This window comes from Haemaphysalis longicornis, unplaced genomic scaffold (assembly GCF_048455015.1).
Source record: "Haemaphysalis longicornis isolate Haplotype H1 unplaced genomic scaffold, Haemaphysalis longicornis Haplotype H1 scaffold_8, whole genome shotgun sequence".
In the NCBI taxonomy this organism is placed as follows: domain Eukaryota; kingdom Metazoa; phylum Arthropoda; class Arachnida; order Ixodida; family Ixodidae; genus Haemaphysalis; species Haemaphysalis longicornis.
Genome location: NW_027526445.1, coordinates 153766470 through 153784285, shown reverse-complemented (window position 1 = coordinate 153784285; position 17816 = coordinate 153766470). Strand labels below are relative to the sequence as shown.

The following is a 17816-nucleotide window of genomic DNA, read 5'->3' as shown; positions in this document are numbered from 1 at the left end:
TCCCGCGGAGCCCGACGTAAACAGTGACAGCGCACTCACATGGTTGCCTGCCTGCGTGTCTTGCCAGTGCATACAACCTATAGCGAAGGTAGCCCATTGTTTGCCCCACCCTGATGTCTTTGTTCTTGAGCAGGAGTCACACAAATACAGTGCACACATTGATCTATGCACTGAGTAGTCTCTAACGCGCTCACAACGCAGCCCTACCACCAGTGAGGTTCCGTGCGGGAAATTTTCCCTTTTTCGGGGAATTTTCGGCTGTAATTTTGGCCGAAAGCGAAAAGGGAATATTTAATCGATACAGAGAATTTTAGGAGTCCTAGAGTAAACAGGAAAACAATGTCAGTAAACGGGACCTCGCATCAATTATTACTTTCTTTTCTTTAAAAATGTTTCGTGAACACTTCGTCGCATTTATGTTCAAATATATGCGGTGGTGTTCCTGCAAGCCTCAAGCATCCAACACCGCTAGCATTCCAGTTCATAAAACAGGAGGGAGCATAGAGGAAAGAAACACTCCATGAGACCTAGTAAAGCTCTAAGCGACCCCGGTTGAAGGCGTGAAGCATCTTCGCATCTATCCCTGCGCAGTATACAGAAAAGTATTTCGGGTGCGCCTTAGTCCGCGTGCTGTCAATGTGATATGGCGCCAGCTGTTCCGGTGCTGAGCTAAAATTACCGCAATTACCCGGAAATTCCTTGTTCTTATGAATACGGGCCGTATTAAGTTAGAAATTTAGCCTGTAAAGTAAGCATGCTGTTCGGTCCAAACCGTAAAATGCGTAGTGAAATGCTGCTGAGCGGCAGATCTAGTGGAATTAAGTGAACGCTGAAACTATTATTATCTGAACAATGTCTGGGTCCGGAAGGCTGCGTAAAGTAGACATTGGCTGACGCCCAAAGCGGAACAGTACTCTACATGACGACCTATTAGCTGCAGAAAGAGAACGCAGGAAATTTTTCGGGGAATTCTCCAGAAACATGCTGCGAAAAAACGCTAAAAATGGTGAATTCGCGTACCTAGAAATAGGAATTTCTTTTCCCAGTACTGAACATCTCTGCGTAACCCCCCTCTCCGCACATTCCTCTACTTACCCCTGGGAGACTCGGCAGACGGAATGCCGGCTCCCATCACGCTGACCAGATCGCTCTGGTCCCCTGCGCCAGGGCTGAAGACAAGGTCTGTGGGTACCTTGAATGAGGCTAGCCCTCCCCACAGAGTAACGGTTCAACCACCACCACTCTCTCAAGTAAACGTTTATTCTCTCCCTGTGTGTTCATGTGCGTGCGTGTGCGCGCGTGCGTGTGTGCGTCTCTCTCTGGGTGTGTGCGTGTGTGCGCGTGTGCGTGTGTGTCGGCCACGTCCTCGACTATCGAGGTGTGATGATCTCCAGGCACCACCTTCATATGATGCAAAGGATTGCTGAGCCCGGGCTGGCTGCGCCCCGAACCCATCTTCTTCCTTGTCGTCTTTAGTGGTTAGTCATGCCGGCGCGGGTATTGTCCCGTCCCGTGACAAAATTCCCCGCATTTCCCCGAGGGGAAGAATGTGAAAGTGCGAATGCACGAGTTGAATTTGCGCGGTTCGGTAATGTTCGCGAAAGAGAGATCACACACACACACACACAACTACAAAGAAAGAAAGATGCATTTATTCACAGACACCTATTTGTGTTGTCGTTGTACTTGATTGCTAGAGCGGATCTCAGCTTTGAAATTTCGTGTCAGTACTCCTTTAAGCGGGTGCATTAGCCCTTCTCACGCCCGATTCCTGGCCAATCCCCCACGTGGGTATGTGCCATGTCAGCGGCCAGGCAGCGCGCGCCCATCTCCCCCCGTTGCAAAGGAAGACGAGGAGATTCCTGGCCAATCCCCCACGTGGGTATGTGATGCGGACATCGCCGGTGGACGCAGGTTCAGGGTCGCTTAAGAAGTGCATTGCACTTAATATTGTGGTATAACCGGAAACGTCGAAGCGGACACTGCAGTATCGGTCGCGCATGAACTACTCTAACCGCAGGGTATATATGTGACGTCAGCCTGAATAAACGAGGCTATTTGGCTTGACTCTTCAACCCGAGGGCACGTCGTTTGTCTTCGCGCATCAGGGCCGTCACCGAAATGAGACTACACCTACATGCAACAGGGTTCTACGATTTTTCAAGACAGAGGCTACGGTACTTGCATCCAACGGTAAACAGAGCATGAAAGCGATCAACGTGGGTTGAAGAGTTACGTCATCACGCGCCCCTTTGTTCTGCCGACCTTTGTTGCAGCTTCAAGACGTCCCCGGGACTCTCCAAACGCGAAAAAGCATTAGCGCATTTCAAGCTAAATCGGTCGACTGTGAATAAGTTGAACATCTGTGAATGCGCGCGATTCGCAGCACATTGCGTAATTCACAGAATCTTTGTGAAAGCCGGAGGTGGCCTCCATTGGGATGAGCCCTTTGGGAGGGGGAAGACGTATTGCCCTGGCTGCCCTGAGTGATTTTAGCCATATAGTCTATAAAGCAATGGTAGGAAGTTGTGACAGTTGTCACCACATCGCGGTTGTTTCTGTGCACTGGTGCGTCAGGGTAGACTGTGATCGGATATTCTTCGTCTTCTCTTCGTATTATTCTTCTTTCTTGAAGTTGTTTTTCTAGATAAGGTATGCTTCTTTCCTCCTTCCTTGGTGGGCTGTTCATGTTTTAAAGCGAAGCCTTATTATCCGTTCTGACGCCGTGGTACGCCAATATGCACTGCAGGAAAGCCAACTTCCTTTGTGATGATTATGATGAATTATCGTGGGTGAAGTGACAGAAAAAAACGCTTCTCGTGGCCGGGATCGAACCTGGGTTGCTCGCGTTATGAAGCCGGCGTCAGTCCGACTAGTGCATTTCGGCATGTTCTAGGCCTAGCTAGGCCTAGAATCCATCACGAGAAGAATGGCGTTGCACCGAGGCGGGCCGTAAGGCTGTTAGCCAGAAGACACTAGGCTTAACCTCCCATTTTGAGGTTTAGGAAGGCAGGCCTAGCGTCACACCTTGTCACACCTCAAACCTGCGCGCACTCAAAAAATTGCCCACTGCACGCCAAGAAGCAAGTACCGATTTGCGCCATACACCCCAACCCAAACGTTAGGCTTACGGAATGCACACTCGAGAGTTTGTATGGGTATATTCTAGAAAAGTGGTCCGTACCGCCAGAGTAGCGCATACTCGCAGTGTAGTATTGACCAACCGCAGAATCCATCACGAGAAAGCTTCCCGTTCAACCACTTGCGTCGTTAGATGGAGGGTTGCACGATTTTCTTGGTCCTGCAGAGATACAAAGAAAGGCTTGCCAATGCTCCCAGGTATAGCCTCATGTACCCTGGAAATACCGCTTAGATTTTGTAACCTGCAGAAACACTCACTACACCGCATCACTTGGGAGTGCGACAGCGATTGGCGAGCAGACACAACACCCTAGAAAAAATTTGAGCTATGGGAAGCAGGCCTGGTCAGCTCGAACCTCGGAGACAAGCTCCATCTGGTAAACCTGGCACGGGTGAAAAGAATACTGAGTGATGTCCTGGACTAGGGACCCCATCCATCAGCGATAACAAAAGTCCTCGTCTTAAAGAAATGTTTAAAAATATCGTCATTGATACGGCCGATTTCCGTAGGCCTACATCGGAAATCAAGTGCATGGTGTTCTGACCATGGTGGCGCCCCAAACATGCCTGCCCGGTGACAAGGGCTCTAACGGCAGGCCTGCGAGACACGAGTATTGACCATATTTTGTGAATAACTGAAACCCCGAGCGTGGACATCATCGCCCCTACCATTATAATCTGCGCAGCCATCATATTTATTTGGCGTGGGAGAAGGATGAGGAATGGAAGGGAATGGATGACTTTATTATAGGAGGAGGCCCTGTTGTGGGACACGGGGAAAAGGGGAGGTGAAGATTGTTCATATAAAGTCGGCACTGCACTGTGAGCGTTCACGTAGCACGATATGCACAGGTGAAGTTGTGACGAGGACACTCTGATACGACCATGATTGGGGTATCCAAACGGAGCCGTTTGGGAGCCACAAAGGGTGTGTTTGGGGGGACATCTAGAGAGTGGGTGAACGATCCGCCATCCTACTACTTTATAGAGACCTGTTTTGAGAGGGAATTCTGTAATTTTCTGTAAAATTTGGGGGTTGTTTCTCACGTGTTGGACATGTAACATTTATTTGAGGGCGTACCCCGCGCGAGTGACAACCTTGAACGGCTCCAACATCTTTCGCTTTGCTCAATATAAACGTTCATATCTTCCTTTCCCCTGGACCGGTAGTAAACAAACGAGAAGAAAAAGCGTACGACGTCGCCAGTTCCAGTAACGGTCGCTCTCTCTCTCTCTCTCTCGGCTTGAAGAGAAACCACGTCAGAGAAACCACGTCAGAAAAAGCACGTCGATTTTTAAAGATTGCGCAACGATAAAGCTTCTTTGTTAGCTGTTATGAAATCGCGACGAAAATCGCAAACGACTGGTACTAACAGCTTCTGAGGCAGCGTGTTGAACCTGCAAATTCCCGCACTCCTGGGGCTATTTAATCTACAGCGCTTGCGCGTTCAAACACCTACCACGCTTCTATATAGTGACGCGAACACCTGGGCTCTTTTGACAGATGAAACCCCCGTGGAAGAAACTCTTTCTTGCCTTCATGATAGAGTCACTCTGCGTTACCATAGCAATGAACTACTCAAAGTCCCTCTAGAAGCGTGTGCTCTGCCCATAACCATAGTGACGGCTTTGGTCCAGCGTCCCGCTCAGCGGTATAGCATGATTCAAAACGATGGCGCGAACAACATGCACATGACTGTACCTCCGCTTTTTCTGGTACACTACAACCAGCCTTGTCAGGGCTGTTCGAGATGACAGCGGCAGATATGTTCGTAGCCTTCCACCGTGTGCGCAGAGCTCCAACATGGCAGCTACAGTGACGCCATTTCAAGCAATTTGTAGGCTACTCTACTCCTTCGATTTCTTTATCACGATTCCGCAGTTTTCCATGTCTCTTTGATTGATTGATTGACTGATTGATTGATTGATTTATTTATTGATTGATTGATTGATTGATTGATTGTGGGGTTTAACGCACCGAAGCTACACAGGCGATGAGGCCCTCCGTAGCGGAGGGCTCCGAATTAATTTTGGCCACCTGGGGACCTTTAACGTGCGCCGAAATCTCGAACACATGGGCGTTTTCGCTTTTCACCTCCATCAGAAAAGCTGCCGCCGCGGCCAGGAATCGAACCCGCGTCCTTGGCCTCAACAGAACAACGCCATAGCCACTAAGCCACGGCGGTGGTTCTATTTCTCTTTGCTCCTCACACCACAACCTTCACTTCGTCTGTGCACCTTCATTTCCCGCTCTGCCACGGCTCCTCGATGGCTGTGTCCCCGTTCGGTCTGTACTTCGATCGGGTCGGTTCAGAACGCCGACAGAGCCACCGCGTAAGCCATTATCAGTCGCTCAAGATTTGCGCTCTGAAACAAACAGGCCGGTAAAGGTCCACGCCTTAGTATAGCGCAACAGGCACACAAACTGGAGAGACATCAACGAATGAGACGAGTAAACAGCGCCGGTCCTGTGCTTTCTTCCTCCGTCGTTCGTCTGTTTGCGCTGTAACACTTCAACATGAACATTCCCGTACTCTGTGAACCTCCCATATTGTTATACCTTCTACTACAGACGCTAAAGCAGCCGTGGATACCTGACAAGGTAGCTCAGTGGCTAAGGCGCTGTGCTGCTGAGCACAGGAACGCGGGTTCTATTCCCAGACGCGGTGGCCGCTTTTCAGATGGAGGCGAAAAGCAGATAACACCCGTGTGTTTTTTAGATGCAGAGCATCTTTATAAAGCAGAGATGCAGAGATTCACTCGCCTTGTCCCTCCGGCGTCGTCGGCGTTGTCCACCCCTCCCCCATTCTCCTCGCCGCGCCAGCTGCGCTCTCCGCCGCTCACCCCCTCTCCTCTCCGATAGCGAACACTCTCTGGCGAGGGGCATTGGATTGGATTCGATTGGATTAGCTTGGATTGGATTGGCTTGGCTTGGCTCGGCTTGGCATGACTTGGATTGGATTGGATTTGGATTGGATTGGATTAAAATGGATTGTGTTGGACTGTGTTGCGTCATAGCCGCGGCACGTTGCGTCATAGCCGCGGCAGACGCGCTGGGGCCGGCGCATGTGCAGTACTCTCTCTTCCGCGGTTGCCTCTCCTTCGGGCGCGCTGCGCATATAACCGGTGTGCCGTTCTCCGGCGAAGCAACATCCACGCTTGGCTCAAACACCTAGAGTCCACGCCACTTTACAAGTACGCCAACGTCGTCATCGACTGGGACCGGCTTACTCAGTCCCCTCAACGTTATGCGCGCTATAAAACGCGGTCCCTTCGCCGCTCCGCCTATGCGTCGCATCTACACAGGTGTTCCCGCGAGGGGAGGTGGGAGTTTTGAGATTTCGGCGCACCTTAAAGGTCCCCAGGTGGTCGAAATTAATCCGGAGCCCCCCACCACAGCGCGCATCATAACCTGTGTAGTTTCGGCGCTTCAAACCCAATAACTGATCAATCAAGAAGCCGTGTATCACCGGCACCAACAAGCCCAAATCCACGCTCCGCAAAATGAGGGCGACACGTTGTTCAAGCCAGGAAACATGGGCCACGCGGAACTAGACGGCGTCCTGTTAATTAAAGCTCTTCCAACACTCGCGGGACGCTAACCGCTATAACCCTGCAATTCGAACCCCGCGCGCTCCGCCATGCCAATGTACGATTTGCACGTGGAGCTGTTCGTCTTCTGGTCACGTGACCACGGAGGCACGCGACTCAGCCTGGCCACATCGCCTTTTTTTTAGTATTCGCTGCGCGTTGATCGACAGGAGGCCAAGGAGTGGGAGATATAACTGAACGCGGTGACGCTGAGACGCTAACCAACGTCACGCGAGCCGACATTGCACCATGGACTGCGAAGCACCGGCTGCGTACGATCAAGTCCCCTCTGCAAAGCCCGGCCTTACGACCCTCGAGCCTACGCGCTGACTTTAAGCGCTGTAAGTTGACGCAGCAAGTCGGCCGCACGTTCGAACACTTCTGGCGTCTTTTCAACTCTTTGCCGAGCGGTGGGAGCAAGCTGGCGCGTTCTTGCCCGACTTTTATCTCTTCGTCATCGTTCTTTAATTTGGTGGCTCTAAATTACATTACAAGCCAGATAACCGTTGGTCATTAAGGGTAACAGAGTGGATCCCTAGAGAAGGCAAGCGTGGCAGGGAGCGGCAGAAAGTTAGATGGGCAAATGAGATCAAGTTTGCTGGGATTAACTGGTCGCAGTTAGTACAGCACCGGGGTAATTGGAGATTAATGGGAGAGGACTTTTCCCTGCAGTGGGCGTAGATCATAGAGTTTCATACTAATATATACTAGAGGGAAATCTGGCGCCACTGTCTAGGGTAGCCGCGCTTCAGCGAGCGTGCCGTGATGTACCGGGTGGGCACGTTCCACTTGCCCTTGGCATGGCTCACGAACAGGCTGAAAAGTTGGCTTTGGCTGCGAAAATGCTACAATATTACTGCAGAAGATTATTAGAATTTGTTTTGTTATTATAAAATTAAAGCTCCGGAAAGATGTATTTGTCAGGGATTATTTAGAAGCTCCATGGAAGATAAACAAAAAAACAATGGTACCCCTTTTGGCTTCAAGACGAAAAAGAAGCCATATGGCTAACCAAGTCAAGAAGGCGAGGAATGTGGCTAGCTGCAATGGCGCCGCCCACGGCGGCCCGCGAATGCAGCGCCAGATTTCCCTCTAGTATAAATTAGTAATAAACTCTATGGCGTAGATAGGCTGGGGGTGGTGGTGGTGGTGATGATGATGATGATGATGATGACGATGACTATACAAGCCATGTTTTCGTGTATTGCATAAAAAACGCTGTTTTTTCTTTCCTCTTTGATTTTACTGCATATTCTTGTTATAAGTGGGCAACAACTAGTTCATCCTTTCCTTTCATAGTAAAAAAATGAGCGCAGTTCTTTACATGGGATTCCCCTTGCAGGTACTCTCGAGAAGAGGAAGAGGAAGCTCCACGCAGCCCTTCTGTTCCTGTTGGCTTCGCCTCACGACAAGACGTGAAACCCTTCTTTACCCGGACTCTAGAAAGGCCGTGGAGCGCCGTAACGGACCTCGTGCCCTCAAGAATGGTAAGTACTCTAAGTGTGAGCGCACTTTTTGTGTTCGGTGCTTAAGAAATCCAGCAGGCAGAACAATGCACTTCTGTGCCGAGTCACGGCAGAGAGGCAGGTCGATGGGATCTACTTTTCCGGGTGAAATGCTAGCTGTAGTATAGTGGTGCCAGTCCCTTAGCGTTCGTTATACAAATATTCCGAAAAATTTCTTCAATATTCCGGGGTTATGTCCTGCTTTTTAAAAGCAGAGCATTTCAGTAACTCACGATGTCACCGGCGTTGACGTCCGTAGTCGTAGTCCGCACCCCTCCCCCTACACTATATAAAAAAAAAATACTATCCGGCGCCTGGTTTCGATCCCTCGACCCTGCGGGCGGAACGCAATGTACATGGTGCTCTACCCACTGCGCCACAAAGCCGACACAGAATGGGAGGCTACGAACGCGCCTTATATCCTTCACTCATTCAAACTACTGCTGACGAGCGCTCTCTCGTCAGCAGTTGCTACAAGTGCAACAACATTAACGTAACGCAAAGTACTTAACGTCGTGCGCCCCCGGAAATGCTCTGCATTTGATCGTGCCCCTCGCGAGGGGGATGTTTCACTGCGTCGCCATGCGAACAGTTTGCCATTATAGTTTCCGCCCGCTCCGGTCGGTGTCGCCACGGTTCAAACCACGGCAGGGGAGCTGCGCGGGCGTTCGTTGATCGGCGCGCGTTTCTTTACTAATGTCCTTTGTTTTTTTTTTAACTACACCCGACAAATGGTCTACAGTTACACTATTACGACGCATTAACTTCAATCTCCCATTGTGCGTTATTGTGCAAATGATAGGCATTACACAGATTGGGCTCTGGGGTATTTAAACTCCCGCCCAATGATTTAAAGATATCAGCATCGGTGGGAAAAGGAATTTGCGCGCCGTAGTGGAGGGCTTCGGATTAGTTTTGACCACCTGGGGATCTTTAACGTGCGCCGAAATCTCGCACACACGGGAGTTTTTGCTTTGACTGACTTTATACGCACGAAGTCGTGAAGTCCGGCGGAAGCCGTTATACGCACGACGCGAATGACGCGCCAACGCGGCAGCCGGAGCAACCGGTGACCGGCGCGCTGTTGCTCCGGCGCTCCCATGAGCGCCGGAGCAACGGCGCTTTCCTCAATGGCGCTCCCAATCCTGAGAGAGCGTTTTGCCGAATTCCCAAGCAGCCGTATCGCCGTTTTCCGTCGCACCACGGATACGGTGGCTTCTAGACACCATACCACGGGTCGCGAAGCCGGTGGTTCAAATGAAAGCCGTACAACGCTCCTCCAAATGGCTTTTCGTCAACTTTCGCGCTGCGTATCGCAATAAAAAAAAAAGAAGCATACCCGATGTTGTGGATGCAAAGCAAAACATTAAACCGGATAATGCATTTATTTTAACCTCGATTGCAGCTATGCGACTTATTTAACATGCGCTGTGCCACATTATTCCCTTGACACACCGACCATATTCCCTATTACCGATGGGAAATTTGGGGCGCTTAAATAACCGTCAGCTCCCTAAAAAAATAACCTAGGTTATATATTTCACGTATTTCTTGTCCCGGCTTACAATCTACATAGTCAATGCAGTTCTTAAGCGCTCGAGATGCGATCGCACGACGGATGGCGGTGCTCTGATGCCTTCGAATTAATGCTGTTGGATGGAAGCATCTGTCCTATTTTTAGAATTAACACGCTTATGAAGGATTACGCTGACCGATAGCCTAAACGATGCGGCAATCTTTTCTGCTCATGCGCGTTAACAAATTTCAGTTGCAACAAATAAAATAAATGAAGTCAATGAAGTCAAATTTCATTTTATTCTTAAACGCATTTCGGTGGCCACATGCAAGCCCAACTTCAACCATTTCGAAATTAATATACCCATGGCGTTTAATTTCAATCCCATCCACATGTTTTGAGCAATGATAACAGCTTTCATGTTTGCTCTGGGAATTAGCCATTTACGCGTCACACACTAAAAGTTAAAAGCCAAATGTGCACTGACCATTGCAAGAACTGCATGGTTTATATATACGTCGTGAAGGAACCTCCTCCTTGTGCGAAGGGTTCGCGTGCCTGAGCCCCTCGACGAAATGGCGCCGACACGCAAGAAACAGACATAACCAGTTTATTCCGGACAGTAAAAGAAAACGGCATGCGTACAATTATCAGCGTGTAACATAACAGTCATGCGAGCAATCGCGACACTCAACAGCAGAGTGCACCGATCGTGCAGAAAGTAATAGTGCGCTTTCATTAACACCCAAGGCGATGTCCGAGTCTATCGTCCGAGTCTGTTGTCGCGTTTCCGTACTTCACTTTTTTTTTTATAGTCGTTCAAGTCCTACACTTAGCCACGAATTGACGACGTCGACTGTTTTTGTAGCTTTTACTACGAAAAGGGCGTTTTTCTGGAGCTGAAATTCTCTAAAGACTCCATCGAAATCGCTAGAGCAACTAAATCGTGCCAACTTGGAATGCCATGCCGCCTCCGTCGAAGCCGCGAAGGGACTTTGGGATCCCGCCAACCCGTATGACGAGGGCGCTTGCAGTTTTCAGTAACTGCCGCGTTGGCGTCTCAGTCGCGTCGTGCGTATAATGGCTTCCGCCAGACCCCACGACGCCGTGCGTATAAAGTCAGTCATATAAAGTGCCTATAAAGTGCGTGGCTTTTCACCTCTATCAGAAAAGCGTGCCGCCGTGGTCGGTAATCGAACCCGCGCCCGCGTGCTCAGGAGCACAACACCTTAGCCACTGAGCCACCGCGGCGGGTAATTAATTGGTTCAATTATTTAGGAAATGCATACGCAATAGAAATGGGGGAGTGCCTCACGGCATGCTCTTTAATTGGCTAAAATTTGTTCAATTATTTAATTGAACAAATTAAAAATTTGTTTACTTCTTGTGAAAGCTGCAAATATTTATCAGCTTGATTGATCTTGGGGGCCGGGAGTTTTAGTGTGTTGTTTCCTGTCGTTTGACCACCTGCTTTATATGTTTTATCGGCAGTAAAACTAATATTGGAGTGCGGGACTGAGCACAATGGTGTTTGTGTGGTTTAGGTTGTCCTTCCCTTAAAATCTTACGTACTTTTTTTAAAGATTACAGTAGAAAGTGTTATTTTTGGGTTCTCTGCGCCGAATCCTTGTTCATGTGACCGCTTATCGCCATTTCTTTTAAGAACGACTTGTACACCGCAACGCATGTTTTTATTCGTTCTGGCTCGTTTCTACGGTGTGTGCTATGGACGTAGCAGCGATATAGGCTACGATAGGCAAGAAACAGTGAAATCTCCTTGATGCGTTTTTCACGGGAACTGGAAAATTAAACAAATGCGAAAATCGTATTATCAGAAGAAGTTCTAAAAAGGAGGAAAATATGCACTATCCGTCAGAAACTCACTTTTATTGAGAAATATTGAAATGGCTGGTCAGTTTGTGCAGCACTTTATAGCTTTCAGCGTTCAGAAGTAAATTCTTCTGAAACATAAATAAAGAAGCGGTCGGTATCTTTCGCTTCGCCGGACAATTCGTGTAGTGACTTTAACTTGTGAAGCCAACCACCGGACGCTTGCAAAGCCTTCAATATCTGAGAAGAGCATGGATTTGTCAACTTTTTCACGTAGGATTGACTCGGTGTCGTTCACTCCTGCCGCTCTAACTTCTTTCAACCATGTAAGCAGGACGTCTTCCATTTACTGATGCTCCGCACCTCGCGTTTGTCTTACACCCGGGGCCGAAAACTGGCATCGTCTTTTGAAGTTCCTCTCGCTGGCTGACAATAATGTTGAGCGTTGGCACTTCTAGACCGAACTCGAGTGCTAAGTCCATGCGCTGCCTTTTTGGCTGCTCTTCAAAGTTGCGTACAAGTTCTTTTTTTTTTCTTTTAAGCTTTGCGTTTCCTCGACGTTGTCACGAGCCTGGCAGTACCATCGCGCACAAGGCGGCCAAAAAAGGACAAAAAATAGCCTTAGGATCACAGCAGCAGCACCGAACACCGGAACAAGGCAGAAAGAGAAAAAAAGAACAGCATGGAAAGCACGGAGCATGGCGAGAAGTCAGAAGACGTAGTCGCTCCCCGCCGAGGGCATTGCGCGCCTTCCTTGATTATGGTAGTTTCGCTAGACGGTGCGGTGCATCGACTGACGTACCATCATCATTGGAAGGAGCGGTCACGCCTGGAAGTGATTTTTTCCATACAAAACCGACGCCACCGCGCCCATACAGGATCTGCAGCGTACAGATCACGGCTTGTTGGAATGCGGTTTGAGCTAGTATAGCGAAGGATAAATATAAGATTTCTGGAAATGCCGGTGAAGATCTACTTTCGCGGCCGTATTATCCAATTTACAGCAAAAATGGGATCGTATTATCGTATTAAGTGCACGACAATCAATTTTTGTAAGGGACGTCGGCCGGGAATGAAAAGAACGTATTATGCCGAAAAACGTGTTATCATGAATCGTATCAACGAGATTCCACTGTAAGCACCTTATCACTCTGGACTTCCAGTGAGGCTCACATTGGAGTCATAACTGCTTAAAACCCAAACTGGGAAGCTTAGGGAGTTCATGAGCACAAATTTCTAAAATGAGCTCATCGCGCGCGCGCGCGCGAGAGAGAGAGAGAGAGAGAGAGAGAGAGAGAGAGAGAGAGAGAGAGAGAGAGAGAGAGAGAGAGAGAGAGAGAGAGAGAGGGGGGAGGGGACAAGTTTATTCAAATAAGAAAAGTCGTGCGGGTGAAGCCCGCAGTCCAGGGCGCCATTGGAGCAACCCGCCGTTTTCGCCCGTTCGCTCAGCTGCGACTGTCTTCTGGGGCAAGAGCCCGCGAGTTCTCTCTCCCACTGCTCTAGCGAAAGGATTTGGATAGGGTCGATGTCGAGGTTATTTTGACATCTCATAAGCGTGGCAGGTCCTGCACAGGGGATAGTAGATTGTGGGGTGTATACCGTGTAGCAGCGTAGGGTCTCATCGACTAGACGCGGTAAATAACGAAAATGTATTCGTCTTGGGCACCGAAAAGCTCTACAATTTCGCCACGAGCTGTGCGGTCGCTATACTTAGGTAGGATGCATCCAAGCGCCGTAGCTACACTGGTCACGGCACGCGTCCTGGCGGCCGCGGATGCCCTCTGGGGCTCCCCCACCCTCTTCTCTAGGCCGAAAGTGATACTAAAGTTTGCTGCCCATCCATCCATCCATCCATCCTACTGTCCACCCGTCCGTCCGTCCGTCCGTCCATCCATCCATCTTTCTCGCTCCATCACTCGCTCGCTCACTCACTCACTCACTCACTCACTCACTCACTCACTCACTCACTCACTCACTCACTCACTCACTCACTCACTCACTCTCACTCTCACTCATTCTCTCTCTCACTCTTTCTGTCTCTCACTTTCGTTGAAGCGGGGTGCTATTTTTTTTTTCGTAAGCGGGTACACGGAAAATAGTGTGAGGATGTCTTTTCTGATTCACTCTCGGATTTAACCCGCCGCGGTGGCTCAGTGGCTAAGGCGTTGCGCTGCTGAGCACAAGGTCGCGGGTTCGATTCCCGGCCGCGGCGGCCGCTTTTCTGATGGAGGCGAAAAGCAAAAACGCCCGTGTGTACGAGATTTCGGCGCACGATAAAGATCCCCAGGTGGTAAAAATTAATCCGGAGCCCTCCACTACGGCGCGCCTCATCGCCTGCGTTGCGTCGGCGTGTTAAACCCTACAATCAATCAATCACTCAGATTTGACACGACGTGCTTCCTGCCCTCAGCAGACACGCCACACGCAACGCGCGCCAAATATTGGAGACCATCACAACATAGCTCCGGCCCCTATTTCCCGTTTCACGACTCCCCGCGTGGGTCGCGATTGGAAATCCGGGAGAAACCAAACTAGCCCCACACAGCTCAGTCCTTCTCCTCACCTTTTGTAAAAGCAGCCACCCCTCCCCCCCCCCCATCCCCCCTCCTCTTCCACATTTCCTCCGCAGTGGGAAATCTGTAAAGGGGGTGATTTATCGCAATGCTTTCTCATGTGAAAGTTTTAATGCGAAAGCTGTCTTACTGGGACCGATTGCGTCCTGTCAAAAACTGATGCATTTCCCCGGAGACCGGTTGTTCGACCGAGAAGCTCTGATAAGACCTCGGTCGAAACCGAACTTCCGTCTTTTTTACATGGTTACTTGGGAATCGCGAAAAATGAACGGTTTTATATAAGACAATACGCGCATCGATCATAAAGATGGAGTATAATAGTATACCTTTATGTCATAAACCACGCATCGGCATACACTTAGCCTGTTCGTATAGATGCATTTGCGTAGTGCGCGAAAAATCGTCGCATGGGTTTGTCCTTCGTTTGTGATAAGGGTCTTTGAAGGTATGGCCATCGATTGGGCGCACTTTCGGAGAAGTTTGGGTGTACTTTTAGCGAAGATTTTGTCGCACTTTTGAAGCACTTCTATTGTGAGAAAGCTTTCGCGCTTTACGTAACTTTTTGGGGCGAAGAGATGGTAGTTTTTTTTTTTTTTTACATTGGCCCGACCAGCAGGTGCCGGAATATTCGCCTCCAATAACATTGCTCTTCCTTACGAGAGATCCCTTGCTTGCATTTACCCCCATTTACCATCGAATTTACTGCACTCCCCTGCAGAATAAGAGCGAAGCCATGTTCAGGCACTTCAAGCAGCACGCTCGGGCTGTAGCTGGAGCCATTTTCTATATTTATGCGCAACCAGAATGACACCAGTCTTAGCGCACCATCCGTGACGTTCCTGACAAAAAAGGCTTGCCTTTCTAAAACGAAGTATTGCGTAAGAGAGCCGTCATGATGATTGGCGCGTAGGAATGACTGTTCACAGGTGCAATTGAAAAGTCAAAGCAGCCCGTTGTTTTTGTGCAGCTCATGTGGGCCTTCCAGTCATTTTTGTGGCGCGTCAGAAGTGTGCGTAGTGGTGTTTTTAGGTTGTCGCTTCAATAAAAATCAGCTGATAGTAAGCGCTCGTCCTGAGCACTTGTCCCCTTTGTGCCGTGTACTTATTCGCTTCCATTTCAATGTGTCCCCATACCAACGTGTCCATCTATCGTTGCTTCTAGGAGTAGCAGCTTGTCCCCTTTGTGTCGCGTAGTTACTCCCTCCCTTTTCAACGTGTCCCCATACCAACGTGTCCATCTATCGTTGCTTCTAGGAGTAGCAGCTTGTCCCCTTTGTGTCGCGTAGTTGCTCCCTTTTCAACGTGTCCCCATACCAACGTGTCCATCTATCGTTGCTTCTAGGAGTAGCAGCTTGTCCCCTTTGTGTCGCGTAGTTACTCCCTCCCTTTTCAACGTGTCCCCATACCAACGTGTCCATCTATCGTTGCTTCTAGGAGTAGCAGCTTGTCCCCTTTGTGTCGCGTAGTTACTCCCTCCCTTTTCAACGTGTCCCCATACCAACGTGTCCATCTATCATTGCTTCTAGGAGTAGCAGCTTGTCCCCTTTGTGTCGCGTAGTTACTCCCTCCCTTTTCAACGTGTCCCCATACCAACGTGTCCATCTATCGTTGCTTCTAGGAGTAGCAGCTTGTCCCCTTTGTGTCGCGTAGTTACTCCCTCCCTTTTCAACGTGTCCCCATACCAACGTGTCCATCTATCGTTGCTTCTAGGAGTAGCAGCTTGTCCCCTTTGTGTCGCGTAGTTACTCCCTCCCTTTTCAACGTGTCCCCATACCAACGTGTCCATCTATCGTTGCTTCTAGGAGTAGCAGCTTGTCCCCTTTGTGTCGCGTAGTTACTCCCTCCCTTTTCAACGTGTCCCCATACCAACGTGTCCATCTATCGTTGCTTCTAGGAGTAGCAGCTTGTCCCCTTTGTGTCGCGTAGTTACTCGCTCCCTTTTCAACGTGTCCCCATAACAACGTGTCCATCTGTCGTTGTTCTAGGAGCAGCAGCGCGGAGGAAGCACCGCCACTCCCGCAGGTGGCGACGTCCCCGTGTCCAGCCGCATCGTCAGAGCCCTCGTCGGCGGTCTGCAGCGCCAAGTGCCTCGCCTTCGGCACTGGATGCTGCAGCTGCTGCGCCTGTTCCAGCTGCTCGTGTGCCTGCTGCTGCTGCAGTTGCTGCTGCTGCTGCTGCTGTTCACCCTGGTGGCCATGGTGTGGCTGTTCCTCGTCTCGCTCGTGGTGGGCGGCTCGCGAGGCGCCCTGGCCCAGGGCTACCACCTCACCCTGTCCTTCGAAGACGGCCTCACTCAGGGAAGCCTCATCGTCCAGGAGAACGGCCGGGCGCGGCTGCTCCAGGTCACCGTGAGGGACTTCACCGAAGGCAACAACAACCGGCGCGCTTCCCTGCTTCTCCTCACGGCCACGGTGGCCACGGCCCACAATGTAGCCATTTAGGCGAAATGCTGTACGACTTGGCAAAAAGCGACTCTTCCTCCGGCTAACTGGGCAGCACTTGTTTTTTACCTGATGCTCATTTGTCTTTCGATTAAAGTTGGCTGGAAACAACACACATTAGACTGAGACAGCTGACTTCATTCTGGCAGGTACGATACCTGCCAAATAAGAGGGATACAGCGTACCCCCAATTGTTACATTTGCTTTTTTTTGTGTGTGAACGTCCATTGCTCTTTGTGGATTCGCAGTTTTAGCGGCTACGAACAATGCTGCTGGTTAGATTGCACTGCTACTCTTACAGCAATTGCAGCTTCAAGTCGCGCAACTTGTAGGTGCATCTCATCGAGTGCATTTCCATTCAACCGCACGGCCTCCGTGAGCAAGACGTGCCGGGCCATTCAAACCATTCTCATCTAACGCCTCACGTATGTCACTCAATACTACGTCCTGCTTAAAGGAGCCGTGAAGAGAAAATACAAGTTTGGTTCATTCAAAAGACTGCCTCGTTAGAATCATGCTCACACCACTTCTAACGTAAACGTTGCTCAAATAAGCTGCATAATTGGGGAAAAAAGGGAATGGCCATGCGACCCACTAGCTCATTTCCCGCAGAAGAACCTATTATGTCATACCGGCCACCTCTGCGATTGGCGGAGGCTGGAAAAAGCAAACGAAATTATGCAGAGCTTATAAGCGCGCCGAGCGAACTATTTCCGCTTACATTTAGGGCACATTGTTTTTAAAGCCGTAAGAATGGTGGGACAAACAGTGGAAGTTACGAAAGCACACGTAAACATAGAAGGACCGGTGCGTACTGCTGTTGGTACTGCGCGCACTATGCTTGGTTTAGCTGCACAGGACTGCGGGGCTTTGGGGTTCTCAGACGACACTGGCCGATTGACGCAAGCAACGGTGTCTCGCGTGACCATATTTGTCGAGTGAGCACTATGTTTCACGAAAAAATTATTTCCTCCCTGAACAAAAACAAGACAGCTTTAAATACGGTCACAAACAAACCAAAGGCAGAATACGGCTTGCCGCTGTATAGTGGCGCCATCTAGGTTCACTAACGGTAAACAAGGCTTCCCAATCGGCTGCAGAGCGGTCGTTTCCTGTGATGTCATTGCAGACCACTAAAACGCACGATTTAGCGGGAAAATCAAAATTTAAACTTAATTAATTTCTCAGTGACTAAAGCATCGTTTGCATTCGGCCAAGCA

At 49.7% G+C, this 17816-nt stretch overlaps 1 protein-coding gene across 1 annotated transcript in view; it reads left to right on the top strand.

The window, feature by feature from the left end:
* Positions 1-16622, top strand: part of LOC144149969 (uncharacterized) — a 107788-nt gene extending 91166 nt beyond the window's left edge. Inside the window, exon 2 of the mRNA XM_077681724.1 lies at positions 16141-16622. Within this exon, the coding sequence (XP_077537850.1) occupies positions 16141-16596 (456 nt within the window). The 3' untranslated portion in view covers positions 16597-16622. The remainder of the gene's footprint in view (positions 1-16140) is intronic.
* Positions 16623-17816: the final 1194 nt, after the last annotated feature.